Source organism: Ophidiomyces ophidiicola (assembly GCF_022830035.1).
Source record: "Ophidiomyces ophidiicola strain CBS 122913 chromosome Unknown scaffold_5, whole genome shotgun sequence".
Lineage (NCBI taxonomy): Eukaryota > Fungi > Ascomycota > Eurotiomycetes > Onygenales > Onygenaceae > Ophidiomyces > Ophidiomyces ophidiicola.
The window spans coordinates 401,188-415,303 of NW_026054645.1; the positions used below are offsets into that span (position 1 = coordinate 401,188).

A 14,116-nucleotide genomic window follows, 5' to 3' on the forward strand; every position below is an offset into this window, starting at 1 on the left:
CATCATTACTTGAAGTCCTTAACATGGAAGCGATTCCGATTTTGCACCAAATAAATGCTCCGATATATTTGCTGGTGTTGTCCTGGTTAGCTAGCTATGTAGTTATGTACATAGCTACATACCAATCTGCTGGAAGCTTGGCAGGTCAATTATGTAGCTACCCAGGCCCTGTCTACGGAATACAAAGGTGCTTCATAGCAACCCAAATAAAATACTCCAACCGAAATTCGTCTTATTCAGTCTTTCTTGCCTTGCTGCCTGCAGCAGACAACAAAATCAATACTCTCATCATTCTGCTGCGACAATGGAAACGCGTTCAGACTACACCGTTACCCTCACACACGCTACCCCTCAACCGCCGTTTCGCCTTCTCGAACTTCCTGAAGAGCTGCTGACTTTGCTGACTTCAGAGAATCCTCCAAAGTAAGCTCCTAGGTAACCCTCTGTCCGCAAACCTGTTTCAGGAGTGGTACTGGACGCTTCGTGATATCGTTGCCGCGCGTCACGCTTGAGGAATTCCACAGCCGGCGTAAGAAGTTGAGAACAGCTCCATTGACCATTTCTCAATTCTGATAGGATCTCATTCAAATCACCCCTGCCATCACCCGCAATATCCTCGGGGTCTGGCCCGTCCGTGAACCAAGGAACGGCGACCGCGTTTGTCAACCTATGCACTGATACAAAGACATACTCGCTGAGACAAGTCCACTCTTCGAATTCGATATTTGTTATGAAACCATCCCAGCTTTTACGAGATAATGAAAAGAAATATGACAATCCAGACACGGACACTGCTGGTGCAGTTACACTGATTTCCTTGTGTAAATCAACTTTGGAGTTGCAAAAGATAGAAGACGGGTTTTCAGCTCTGCCATATTTGTCGAAGATTCTGCAGCCATATGATACTTTCGATATTGAAGACGATTCTATGGACATTGATGATATGGCTACTACCTCTCGTGTCAGCGCCACAGACCGTCACAAGGCTCTTGCAGCGATATTTGCTGATGTTCCGCTATCCGCCAATGAATGCCACCGGGCATGGACAGACTTATGTGCATTTATTCATGAAGATAAAGAAGGAGTACCAATACCCTCCCAACCATCGGCTGCAGCTAAATTAGCCGCATGGAAGAAAATCCTGGAAGAATCTGTCTTACAAGGCATTGATCTAGAAAAACAATTTTTGGTTAAAGACGTGTGGACATCGGCCTCTGATGATCCCAACGAAGAGGCCGTTGCAGGTTTTCCCAAACGTCTTATTGAGGCCATTGTTCGTCGTGTGATGGAAGATTCACCTCCCGGCATTAGGAACCAAGTCTTCTCCGATCTTCAATGTATACTTTCCCAGCCCATTAACTTTTGCTGATTTTAAAATTTCTAACTATGATATAGGGGCAAGTTTGGAGAAAGAAACAACGATAGCTTGGGTTGGAAGTGTGTATCTGGAAGCCTTTGCTCCCAGTCCCCAGTACGCTATCTCTCACACTGAGTTCGTAGAAATATGGAAGGATTTAGTTCCTGAACGATGGAGAAATGAAATCACAATTGATTTAATAAAGGCAAGTCATGTTATTTGTCAATCCCCCTTTGTTCTACACGGCCTAACCGGCAAATTTGAATAAAGCATATTTCCTCCCAGCAAGTAACCCCGTCGAGCGTGTGCTCTATGCCGAATGCTGTACAGCGGAAAGATATTAAAATCTCCGGAAGGAATCAAAATCGCTAAGTGCCGCTAAAAAAGCAAGCGCAGGCGAGTCGACAATCGGCTCTATGAAATATGCCTCCGATCTATATGACGGCCGGTAAGGCTTTCGGATAACAAGTCTAACACCACCCATACTTTTCGTTCCAGACCCAGTCAACTTCCTCCCCAAGGCCCAACTCTTTGCCATTCCACTTCAGGCTTGTAATACCTTTGGATTCTCGGTGGACCAATTCTGCAGTGCTATCCAGTTGCTTGACAGCTTCTTCTATCAAGGACGTTGGATTCCAGATTTCTACCTGGCTGAGTCCCCATTCGTCAGCCTCGTACTGGGCACGGCGAAGAACTGCAGCAATTGCGTCCACTGTCGTTTGCCGCTCAGAAGGGGATGATGGCTCTTTGTACAAAGTTCGCAGGATAAACAGCGTCTGTTCCTTCGCAGTACCAAAGTTTCGGTTCCACGAGACAAACACATTTCGACTTGGAACGCCAGCACCTTTGACCTTTGGCTCGCCTTTGTCTTGAAGCAGCGTTTTGACATAGAACTCCTCTCTGGCCCAATGCCAAGTCATGTGGTTGAAATCAGGGCGGACAGCGACCTTAGCTTTTGAATCTTTGGTAGAGGCCTCTTTTAAGATAGAACGACAGCCCTCGAGAACTGCATCGGCGCACATGTATCTCTCCACATCATCCCTTGTCATATCTTTGACGAGTGTCATATCCAGACTTTCAGAGTTTGCAGATGTCTGTTTACGAATCGGAGCAAGGCTGTAATGGGACGACTGGAATGGCTTCCAACCAAGCGCCGCATAGAATGACTTGCCTATGTCAGAATAGAGTACGGAGAACACCGATTTCTTCCTAGTTGTGCTCTCCAGCTGCCAGGTGTCGAGAATATGGGCGAGCTCCAGGATCATTCGTTTGGCATAGCCTCTTCCACGATATTCTGGCCGCGAGAAGACACTCCCAATCCCATGGGCGAGTATGTCTTCCACGCTGCCGTTGTAGGCGAGAAAGGCGTCTTTCAAGAAGGTCTCGCAGCTGCTGAGGATAGGACGGGAGTCGGGTGGGGAGTTACGATCAGTCAGAATCCAGCAAGTCAAAGCGCCGTCTCTGGTCATGTCCTGGCTCATCAAATGGTTCTCTCGACCAATATACTCTTCGGGAGACATGCGCCCCCGCCACGACTGGCCATTGATTCGTAGACACTCGAGTCGTTCGTTGGGGGTGGGTACGACCAGGGTGAGGTCTGGGGAGGTTGATAGCGGAAGCACGAAATCGGCGGAACCCATGGTGGCTGGATTTCGAATTTGCTGGAAGGGAAGATAATGGCACTGGTGGTTGAAGATCTAGGTGAGGATCAGGGGTCCGATAAAATGTAGGTGGTTGGCTGCCCTACCGCCACTGGATTCCAGAGCCTCTCGGACCGCAGGACCAGGATTTATAGAAGCCGAACTCCGACACCCAGATCAATATCCCGCTAAGGGTCGAAAATGGGAGGGCTGTAGAAGGGCGTCGGCGAAACGCTGCGAGAGAGCACCCCTGCTTGGGTACCTGCGAAACCACGCCGCGCTGGACTGCCGGCAAGTCTGGGCCTCGGGAAATGTTTGTATTCGTCGACGACTCCGGGCGTGCACCAGCAGGCCGGTGGGAAGCGAGGAAACCCGCGGGCGAGTGTGGGGAAGCACAAACTAAAGGCGCGACAGAGTTCGCGTGACCGTGACCAGCCAGCCCAGATCGTCACTTCATGTCGCATCTCGCTCGAGCCAATTTCCGGAAGCCAGGCGGTTGTGCCAGAGAGGCCGTGGGGGAAGCGGGAGTACGAGCAGAGGCGTGGAGCAACGGGCAGAATTAGATATATACTACTACTCCGTGAGGAACAATAATGCCCTCCATGCGCAGGTGTCCGTCTGCCCAGCGCTGCACATTAAAAATAGCCTATTCCCGCTGGAATCCTACGTGATACTCCGTATACATAGTAGTCTTTTGCAGTCATGCTCCTACAACCCGCGCCCACGCCTGCTACGGTTGCTGCTGGTATTGTGCGCATACCGTATGCAGTGGGTGTGCTCCGTGAGCGGCGGAGGCAACGCTGAAAGCCTGAAACCCCGCGAGCCACCAACGCGCCCGCCATGACGACTTTGATGCCGCGCTGGAAAGCCAAGGTTGCCGGCGCGACCTGTTTGGGCTTAGCGCCAGCCAGGTTTCCATGTGGTTGGTATTACCTAATACGAGGTCACATGATTATCGGACAATATTCGGTCACGTGTAGTTAACTTGCAATATGACTAAGCAAGAAACTTGGCATCGGTACACGCTTTACTATAATTGGATTAGCATCATTCGTGGGGGCCCCGCTTTGTTCAACGTCGAGCATCGCTGACAGCACAAAGACGGTGGTAGATAGTGATTTTAGGCTGCAGGTCTTGCCTGCGCTCAGGAGATGCGAGTCGCATGAGACTGCAATGAATTTCCTGTGTGAATGGACAAGTCTCAGGTCCTCTTTCACTACTCGCACAATCCCTTCTTAGCCAGCTTCATCGGTTTGCGAAGTGAACATATAACCTCGCCCTTTTGAATCTTGCCTGCTAGCTGTATGAATTCTCAGCATCACCTACGTGTTCAAACCCGCTTTCTCGGTCTTCTTGAGCTTCTGCATGCAAACTTCCACTTTGACTTTCTAGAGTGGTAACCTTCCCTGGCCAAGGAAACATTGGGACTCGCTCCGTGAACGAATTGGTTCTGGGACAGGTTTGAAGGCTATCTGTAGCTTTTCTTCTTGTTGGAACGACTAAGTCTCTATGTGCATGCTACTGTACTGCCAACAATTCAAGTCAAGGGCCTAGAACTGGTAACCCCCACTCTTTTCCTTCCTATTTGCTCCTCGTTCTCCCGATTCTCTCCCTCCTCTTTCTTTTGTGTCATATTTTTAGTTGTCGTTTTAGTCTTCTATGGCAGTTTCATGCTAAGGGGTTATTTGTCTACTTACTTGATGCCGCGAGGAATTCATTTATACGCTGCTTGCATCACCCCATAACCTCTTTACTTGGTAATAATGGATCGTCTAATTCTTCAACTCAAGGATATGAAGGTCCCAGGGCACAATATGAAGCGGAGGCACGATGCTGTAAAAGAAGCCGTGACTGTCGCTTCTACCGCAGCCACCCAACGCCTAAAACTTCAAGAATCCAGCTCTAGTGGCCTCGGCATGCCACCAGAGCCTCACACCATTCCTATAATTGACCTTACTGATGATGACGGAAAAGGCTCTCTTTGGTCGTTAGTCTTCACTATCTTCCCGGATATATGCCCAGATTATGTCGAGAAGATGTACAAGAAACAAAAGAAGAAGAAGAGATTGGAAACCAATCCTGATAGCAATGTCTTGATCCATTCTATTTTAGAAGCCGGAGCGTATCCAACTATACAGGAACGCAAACGCAGAAAAATCAACAATGACACAAACAAGAAACAGCCCCATATGTGGGGCATCAACGATGGAATTAAAAGAGATAGGCGTTATTTTGATTCTGCGTGAGTGTATCCATGAAAGGCGTTCACAATCAAGCCCTGCTCTCATTTTCTGTTTCTTTAACCTGTACCAGTTGTGTCATGGTACTGGCCTCTACCGGCAACCTTTCCCCCCACTGTTAACAGATTGAGAGCTGACATTTCATAGACGGGCTTTGCTGCATATTGACTATCCACATATACCTGTGGATTTCCTGAGAAATGTGCTCTGTGCTAACGGCGTTTTGTTTGATGCGTATTTGGAGCTGGCTGACATGGACACTGACTACGATCGAACCGTTCCCCCACCATATGAACGTATACCGGGTCAAAGAACGAAACGCGGTGAAATTCCCCCTTTTGAGACGGTTCATATTTCAAGGGCACACAGAAAAAACTTAATCTCCGAGTTTCAGGATGCAAGAGCTGCACGGACTCAAAAAAAAGGTGTGCTCTTTTTCGAGGCATCTGTGTTTTGGTATATAATCGCTGACACTACCACTAGAAAAGAAGCGACAGGAGGCGGAAGCTGAAAGACTGGAAGAGGAAAATACCGCTATTCACGCCGCCACCGGCGGCCTCATAGAGTGCGGATGTTGTTTCACAGAGACCGCATTGAACCGTTTGGTCTGCTGCGCGGGTGCTGAGGCCCATTTTTTCTGCGCCTCTTGCATCAAATCAAACGTGAAAACCCAGATTGGATACATGCGATATGAAATCGACTGCATGGATATGAGTCAGTGCAATGCAGGTTTTAGTCGCGCCACTCTCGCTGAAGTCCTCGACGATTCGCTTCTGAAGAAACTTGATGAACTACGCCAGCGGGATGATATTGTAAAAGCTGGGCTTGATGGCCTCGAGGAATGCCCCTTTTGTGAATTCAAGGCTATATACCCTCCCATTGAGGAGAACCGCGAATTTCGATGTCTCAATTCGAATTGCGAGAGAGTTAGTTGCCGTTCCTGCAAGTCTGTAAGCCATATTCCGAAAACTTGTGAGGAAACGCGAAAAGAAGCCCACAACTCTGCACTCCATCAAATTGAGGAGGCGATGAGCGAGGCGGTGATTCGCAATTGTCCCAACCCCAAATGCAATACGCCTATCATCAAAGACGACGGTTGCAATAAGATGTACTGCACTAAATGCGGATCGATCATGTGTTATATCTGCAAACAGGATATTACCAAAATTGGTTACGACCATTTCCAGAATCCCAAAAATTCGTGTCCGCTGCACGATCATGACATTGATAGTCGTCACTACCAGGAGGCATCCCGCGCCAAAAAGACTGCAACGAAGCAGGCACTGAAGTCAAATCCAAACTTGAGGGCTGCTGATATTAAAGTAGAGTTGCCCGATAAAGCACCTCTAACCTCGCATTATCTTAGAGGCCCTCGCAGGTATCAAGCTATGCCTGTTATACCAAATGACCCACAACTCCACAACAATTACGATAGCCCAGAAGCGCGATTTCAGCTAGATTTACCTGAGCCGCCGGCTTTACTTATTCCTCGCCTACCAGCCCTTCAGCCTAACATCGTGGTGCAACCCAACAATAATATTTTAACCGCTCCGCGAGGAATACAGCATCAACTGCCACTGCAACTGCTGGAAGCGCAAAATTTACATCGCCACTTGATTGCAGCCCCTATCCCACCTCTTCACCCTACCCCCCCTGCGTTTCCTGAAATAAATTCTGGCCCTGTTCCAGTCTTCAATCCAAATTACGCAATTCACCCCCCTCAAGCGTTCTTGCAACAAGGTGTTCCGCATCTTTATCACAATGCATATCCACTTCAAAGTCATCCGCCTAACCATAGGCAGCCGACATACGAACCTGCCATGAATTTTCATAACCAGGATTATTAGGCGAACCTTAACAAAAGGTTGTCCTGTGACGAAACGGCAGATCGTAAACTCCACATTTGCTCTTTTCTTTTCTTCTTTGCTGACTTACAATTAGTTCTGATTCCTTTTAATCACATTTTCTTACCGCATTTTCTTGATTTATGTTCCATCATTCACTTTAACCTACAAGTTGGAAAGCTCTATCACTTATAGAGATGGATTTTTTTTTCATATCATAGCATTTTCTTTATGTTCCTATTTGACATTTTTGTCCTTCTCACATAGGTGTGGGAGACATTGCAGGAATCCTAGCCTATGAGCCCACTTCTTTTTGTTCTATTTATATTTTAAGGGGGATATTATGGCTAAGTAAATTCTTGACTCAACTACTCAACACAATGGTAGTATTTCTGCTGGAATCATTCTTTTTGCCTAATGACCTATAGCTATACATAAAAGGAAGCCAAATGCAGAATATTAGAGCAGAAAAGATGGAAAGGGAAGGAAAAAGGAAAGAAACAAACTAGCACAGCGGCATAGTCATTAAACTGGCCTGATAAGGGGCATCATTAAAGTGCAGAGGATCGTAGCGTTATCATTAATGGAAGAACAAAGGGCAAAATACAGTGATAAGAAAAAACAAAGCTGAATTTTGGAGACATACTAGAGACCATTGCCGCTAGTTTCTTATTTTGAAAAGAGAGCATTCAAGGTATCAAATTTTCCAAGCGCCTCTTCGACCCAAACCTCCATTTTCATTTCCCCAGCATCGACTCGTCGAATGGGCACCGTCTGCGGCCGTAACTGGGCAGATGTTCTGATAGCATCGAGGGTGCTGGCATCGGAGACGCCAGGGGCTGCTTTCGCTGGCTCATTCTTGCCACCTGGAGCACCGCCAGCTGCAGCGGAATTTCTTTGAGAAAATTGATTGCCGACGTCGTGAACAGGCGGGTTGGTGGGGGAGTCTGATTCTGCCGGAATCCACATCAATTCTTCGTTTGTGACTCCAACGGGGGCATCTGCGTCTTCGCGAAGTGTGATGAAGAGGGAAGGGTAGAAGTCTTCGGTTTCTGGTAACGGTGTCAATCTTGCACATGCAGAGGAAAGTCTTGCGACGACGGCCCGGAATTGAGCTTCCATATTAATGGTGGATGTGGAAAGGGTGGTTGCTGCCTGGTGCAAAGCTTCATTGTTGTCTGGAGCAATCTGGACAGAGCTGGCAAATTGAGTATGAATATCGGCTGGGGATACTCGTGGCATTTGAGAGACATCAAAATTGAAGCGTTCCAGCGGACTATTTGTTGCAGAGGAGAGAATGACAAAGGACACGGTGGCGGTAGTGCATTTCAAAAGCTCAGCCTCCACAGAGTTACAAGCATCATTAATCCAAGTACAGACCCTGGGATGGCGTGACTGCCTGACCGCATGATTATACTGGCGGACAGGAAGAAAGGCATTTTGTGGATATACAGCACGCAGATAGAGGATCTGGTGCATACACACAGCAAGGAAAGAAGAGAAGGCGGATACCAGTCTCGCATATGTGTCTGGCTCGCGGTTTGGGGCTGAAACGGCGTTGATCTGTGGGGCGGCAGTGATTCCTGGCAACACTTGAGCAGCAGCTCCGTCATTCAGAGATTTTGAGGAAGTGTCTTCATTGAATGCTGGAAGGGCACCAGCTTCTTGCATGGAGCTATGCTCAGCCATCCTAGAGAGCCAAGCACAACGGCTAATCAATCGGGCTGCTAGGCTAGGCAGAAGCACAGGAAACAATTTATTATCTCACAGCAGGCAGTTCATGTAACAGCATTGGCCTAGTTTTTCTTAATCAAGGCTGCAGACACCTGGCTCTGGATGCTCAAAACATTTCTGATATCAGATCAGGACGCGATATTGAGGGTAGGAATAAGCAAGAGACACCAACAGAGAAAGACAAGGAGCCAGCAAAGGACCTGCACTCAGAAAAGAACGCGTGCTGGCCTCCAGCACAGGGCAGGTCAAGGGGAAATGGTGTGAAGGAGAGAGTGAGAGATGGTCAGTCTGTTCAGTGAAGAAACAAATATCGCGTTTAGATACGCCATCACGTGCTGTGCTCTCACCCACGCACCAGCATCAAGCGGCAGAGAATGATGGCACTCTCTGGTGATGTTCAGCCTAGGGTTGAATAATACAGACACGCTCGGCCGTCAAGGCTGGGGGTTCAGCCTTGATAAGCTCTGCTAGCCACCCTAGACGTCGTTTAAGCTGGTCCGATCTGCATTTTAACTCCGGCCGCTCCCACGTTTCATCTGACGGGTGCATCGAAGCTTTGGGCATCCCTGCTCGGCGCCGAAGTCGCGCGCTAAACAGGCTGACCTCCAAGCACAAGTCGTCCTATAGAGTCGGGTGAGGAATTCAAGGGCCTAGGTACAGTAGTTTCTGGAAAGGTTTGCTGCAAGGTTTTACATGCCGTCGACTGACACTTTTCACTTAACTAGTTAACTAAGAAATGCAGATTCAGAGAGACTTCACAACTTCATATGTTTTAGTTTATGAGAATGCTTCGCGCGGTTAACAAAAACACCACCATTCACAAGCGACAGTATGCATGTACATTTCATACACGAGGTACAGGACGACAGCAAGAATGTGATAGAACTGGCTCTCGAACCGGCTCCATTGCCACCAACTGCTCACCATTGATGGGGAACTGGGGCCAGCTCTCAACGGCTTCTTGGCCATGATGCCCAAATCCTAGCAGTGGGCCAGGCTTTAATTCATTGAACTACGAGTTTTCCAGAAAAGTGGGCTCTGGAGCTTTTGAGTCTCTATCCGAGAAAGGGGAGTGTTGCGAGGTGCAGACGTATGGTAAATATAGATACATAGAAAGGCATTGACATAGGGTATAGTTAACTAAGGCTGGAATCATCAACTAATTTTGGGTGGAGATCACAATCCATTTGAGCTCCATGCACATATGGAGTAGTTATGTAGTTAGTTAGCTAGATGTAATCAGCAAACGGCGGACAGGCCTCACAGCAGACCCTGGACGCATCCCTGGCGTCTTGTCGCGCTGTCTGTGGCGTCGAGCCATCTTGCAGCCCGGCTTGATCCCTCGGGCAATGCGGACGAGACATGCCGTCACAACTGCACCACCAGATCCGATCCTCCACAACAGTCAACAGAGCACAGCATCGCGACAGGGTCTCCCCGCCAACAGCCACTGGGTGGTTGTGCAGGATCGCTGGGCCGCCCAACCGCTGGCGTTAGGCCGTCTTAGCCCGTCCGCCCCTCCGCGTCTGGCACACAAAACACCCCATCCCAAACCTTGAAGACATCTCGTTTGCTCCCTCCGCTTAATTCGAGAGCCCACTAAGTTTCTCGCGAGAGCCACCATGGAGCAGCAGCTCCTCCAGCTCCTCTCCGACACGCACTCCTCCGCCGCCGCAACGCGCAAGAGTGCCGAGGGACAGCTCCTTAACCTCTACACCAACGAGCATTTCCCCCTCTCGCTCGCCTCCATCGCCTCGCACAACTCCGTGCCCGTGCCTCTTCGTCAGGCCGCCCTGCTGATTCTGCGCACCTTCATCGTGTCAGCATGGTCGTCGCAGCTGGACGAGTTCAAGGGCCAGGTCTTGGTCAATGACGCGAACAAAGCCCACCTGAGACGCGTTCTACTGGACTTGGCCATCTCACCCGAAGAAGATCACCGCAAAGTGAAGTCCTCCGCGAGCTACGTCGTGAGCAAAATCGCCAGTGCAGATTTCCCCGACGAGTGGCCGGAGCTGCTGCCCACCTTGCTCCAGGTCATTCCCAGCAGCAATGACGCGCAGCTCCATGGGGCACTCAAGGTGCTCTCAGACCTCGTCGAGACCGGCTTCAGCGAGGAGCAGTTCTTCAAGGTGGCCCGAGAGCTGGTCTCGACCGTTTTTGACGTTGCAACCAACGGTTCGCGGAAGCCAATCTTGCGTGCGTTGGCAGTGTCCGTTTTCCGCGCGTGTTTTGACACGTTGGAGATGGTCTTGGAGCAGCACAAGGCGGCAGTTAAGCATTTTATGGATGAAGCGTTAAATGGATGGTCTCCGTTTTTCATTGCTACTTTGAAAGAGCCCGTCCCTGCAACGCCTAGTGAAGAGGAAGAAGCCTCAGACGCCCCTGAGCCCGAGCAATGGCGGGGTATGATAGCATTAAAATTGCAGGTAGTCAAGGTAAGCTCGGTATCTATCCCTTTGCTTTCTTGCTTCAAAGGCCTAACCACATGTTCTCTTTAGACCTTGATAAAAATCCGTGCCGTTTTCCCCACCCTCCTTACTGCCCACAGCACAGCCCTGTTTACCAATGTTTGGACCGAATTGTCTACCCTCCAAGATGTCTATCAGGATCTATATATTCGAGATGAACGGCAGAGTAGACTGGAGGATGCAGACGGGCTCCCATACACCCTTGACTTTTTGGTTCTTGAAGAGTTAGATTTGATGCAAGCCTTGATTCGTGCCCCTCCTGTTCGGGTGGAACTTCAGAATCAGTTGCAGGCAGCGGGCAGTGCAGCAACAACCTCGAGTTGGCTACCAGACGTCCTTAAACTTGCTATCACGTATGCCCAAATTTCTACTGAGGAGGAGGGGCTGTGGGATATTGATGTAAACTTATACGTTTCCGAGGAGAGCGCTGTTACTTCAAATTACACCCCCAGGACTTGCAGCGGCGATGTCGTCATCAAACTTGGCGAATGGCTTAAGAATACAGTCGTTGAAGCGCTTCATGCCTACATAACTGCCATATTTTCAGACCCAAATTCAAGGTACAAGATCTACTCGTTACTTCTTGTGAGAATGCTAACTGTCGCGCCTCAGTTGGAAACTGCGTGAAGCAGCTCTTTTTGTGCTTAACCAACTTCTTCAAGACTTCCACGAAGTTGATACAAGTATTCCCTTGACCATCGCCAATGGCTTCAATGATTTCATCCAATTTTGCATCACTCAGGGAAATGTCTTTCTGCGCGCCCGCGGATATCTTCTGGCTGGAAAAATAGCAACAACTGCCGGAGAAGGCTTCCAGCAGACTGCTGTGTCTTACCTAGACGCTGTCATTAAAGCGATTTCGAATGATACTGCGGAAGTTGTTCAAGTTGCTTGCATTTGTGCCCTGCAAGACTTTTTGCCCAGCCTCCCAACCGCGTTGACGAGGCCGTTCCAACTCCAGATGATTACTACATTATCTGACTCCATTGCCTCCTTTGATTTCAGAGACATGACTGAAGGTGATGATCTTATGTTTACTTTGGCTGACACAATTCGGTATGCCATCATGGTCGATCCTGCAGTTGTGCTTTCTTCGGTCGCCCTCGACCTCCTTTTCAATATTGCCAGTAATGGAGCAAACAACTTTCAACTAGGAATGATGGTGACGGAAACTTTTGAAGACGTGGTACAGCATATTGCTGAATCGGGCTCTGATTCCTATATCCGGCTGTGTGAAAAGGTCCTGCCATCGCTGACTGGAGCCATTGACGTTGGTAATTTAACACAGGAAAACTCTTTAACCAACCTAGCAGTTGAGCTTTTACGTGCTCTGACCGAGAATGGTCTTGAGCCGCTTCCGCAGGGTCTCATCGCCACAATAATGCCAAAGTTGAACCGTTTGCTACTCACGTCAACGGAGCCAGACTTACTCCCTCCTGCTACACTGGCCGTCAAACACATGCTTGAGCATGATCCCAATCAGTTTTTTGCTTGGCATGACTCGCAAACAGGTAAGGACGCCGTTGAGAGCGTCTTGATTATAATTGACCGCCTTCTTGGCCAAGCCGTGGAAGATAGCGCGGCAGCTGAGGTTGGAGGGTTGGCAGCCGAACTTGTCGAAAAGGCAGGCTCTGATAAGTTAGGACCATTCTTGCCCCAGCTTCTTCGCGCAGTGGCACAGCGCCTCGCCACGGCGGAGAAAGCTCAATTCATTCAAAGCCTTATTCTAGTATTTGCGCGTCTCTCCTTGGTTAGTGCTCGAGAGGTTATTGATTTCCTTGCGCAAGTGGACGTCAACGGGCACTGCGGCATCAATGTTGTTATTGGCAAGTGGCTTGAAAACGCCGTTAACTTTGCTGGATACGACGAAATTCGACAAAATGTGATCGCGCTATCTAAGATCTACGAGCTCGAAGATCCTCGTGTTTCTCAAGTCCAAGTCAAAGGCGACCTTATCATCCAGGATACTGGCCGGATCAAGACGCGTTCCCAGTCGCGACTCAACCCAGACCAATACACCATCATCCCAGCTCCGCTCAAAATCATCAAAGTGTTGGTGGAAGAATTGTCGTCCGCCGCTGGAGTAAGGGGTATCCACGGTCCCGGCTCACAAAACTTTGAAGATGTTGAGAGTGATGACGAGAATGCTGACTGGGAAGATATGCCCTCTGGAACCCTTGACCTGGGGCTCGGTATCACGAAACAGGAACTCATGGGGTTTGCAGAACCTGACACAGGAGTGCGACAGCGTGATGATGAGACCCAGGCCTACTTGTCCCATTTCTTCCACGAACAGGCGGCTAAACCCGGATTCCAGGAGATCTTTTCGGCACTGAAGCCAGGGGAGCAGGACCAGTTACGAAGTTTAGGCCAATGATTTGATTTGATGATGAAAAACAAATTTGACCATATTGGTCATGGGTAGGAGTATGAAAAATGATGATTAAAACGTGGCAATACCCATCGTAGTTAGCCAATAGAAATTCCAAGCACATCCATTTTTGATAAACAGCCGTTGCTCTCAGTCCTTCATATCCAGGACGGCCGTCACCAGTCACCACCAGCCACCACAATCCCGGTAGGGCTGAGAGCGTTGCCAGCTTGCCGTCTCTTCAGGCCGGGGCTTCAGCCACCACAGCGCTTGGCTATGATGTATCCAGACGCAGCCAAGTCAGTCATGGCATTCGCTGTACGACAGGCCTGGCGATGTGAAGCGAGGAGGAGAGGGGCATTCCCGGCAAAATAGTCACCGGCAACAAGATCCGATCCCTCACGCGCTTTGTAATAGTTTGTTGTGTTGCTATAAAATCACCCCGCGTCAACAGCCCACCAC

At 49.1% G+C, this 14,116-nt stretch overlaps 5 protein-coding genes across 5 annotated transcripts; 3 read left to right on the forward strand and 2 right to left on the reverse strand.

The window, feature by feature from the left end:
* Positions 1 to 304: 304 nt before the first annotated feature.
* On the forward strand, positions 305 to 1,625 carry LOZ57_001996 (uncharacterized protein; the record flags this gene model as incomplete). Its single annotated transcript, XM_049251078.1, has 3 exons — positions 305 to 423; positions 577 to 1,337; positions 1,396 to 1,625. The coding sequence occupies 3 exons, from the start codon at positions 305 to 307 to the stop codon at positions 1,623 to 1,625; spliced, it is 1,110 nt and encodes a 369-aa protein (XP_049109928.1).
* A 202-nt stretch (positions 1,626 to 1,827) lies between these two features.
* On the reverse strand, positions 1,828 to 2,997 carry LOZ57_001997 (uncharacterized protein; the record flags this gene model as incomplete). Its single annotated transcript, XM_049251079.1, has 1 exon — positions 1,828 to 2,997. One exon carries the CDS (start codon positions 2,995 to 2,997, stop codon positions 1,828 to 1,830), a length of 1,170 nt encoding a protein of 389 aa, XP_049109929.1.
* A 1,763-nt stretch (positions 2,998 to 4,760) lies between these two features.
* Positions 4,761 to 7,084, forward strand: LOZ57_001998 (uncharacterized protein; the record flags this gene model as incomplete). Its single annotated transcript, XM_049251080.1, has 3 exons — positions 4,761 to 5,239; positions 5,385 to 5,662; positions 5,721 to 7,084. The coding sequence occupies 3 exons, from the start codon at positions 4,761 to 4,763 to the stop codon at positions 7,082 to 7,084; spliced, it is 2,121 nt and encodes a 706-aa protein (XP_049109930.1).
* Positions 7,085 to 7,750: 666 nt separating this feature from the next.
* LOZ57_001999 (uncharacterized protein) lies at positions 7,751 to 8,770 on the reverse strand (the record flags this gene model as incomplete). The annotated part of the gene is made up of 1 exon (XM_049251081.1): positions 7,751 to 8,770. The coding sequence occupies one exon, from the start codon at positions 8,768 to 8,770 to the stop codon at positions 7,751 to 7,753; it is 1,020 nt and encodes a 339-aa protein (XP_049109931.1).
* A 1,667-nt stretch (positions 8,771 to 10,437) lies between these two features.
* LOZ57_002000 (uncharacterized protein) lies at positions 10,438 to 13,660 on the forward strand (the record flags this gene model as incomplete). Its single annotated transcript, XM_049251082.1, has 3 exons — positions 10,438 to 11,250; positions 11,314 to 11,843; positions 11,896 to 13,660. The coding sequence occupies 3 exons, from the start codon at positions 10,438 to 10,440 to the stop codon at positions 13,658 to 13,660; spliced, it is 3,108 nt and encodes a 1,035-aa protein (XP_049109932.1).
* Positions 13,661 to 14,116: the final 456 nt, after the last annotated feature.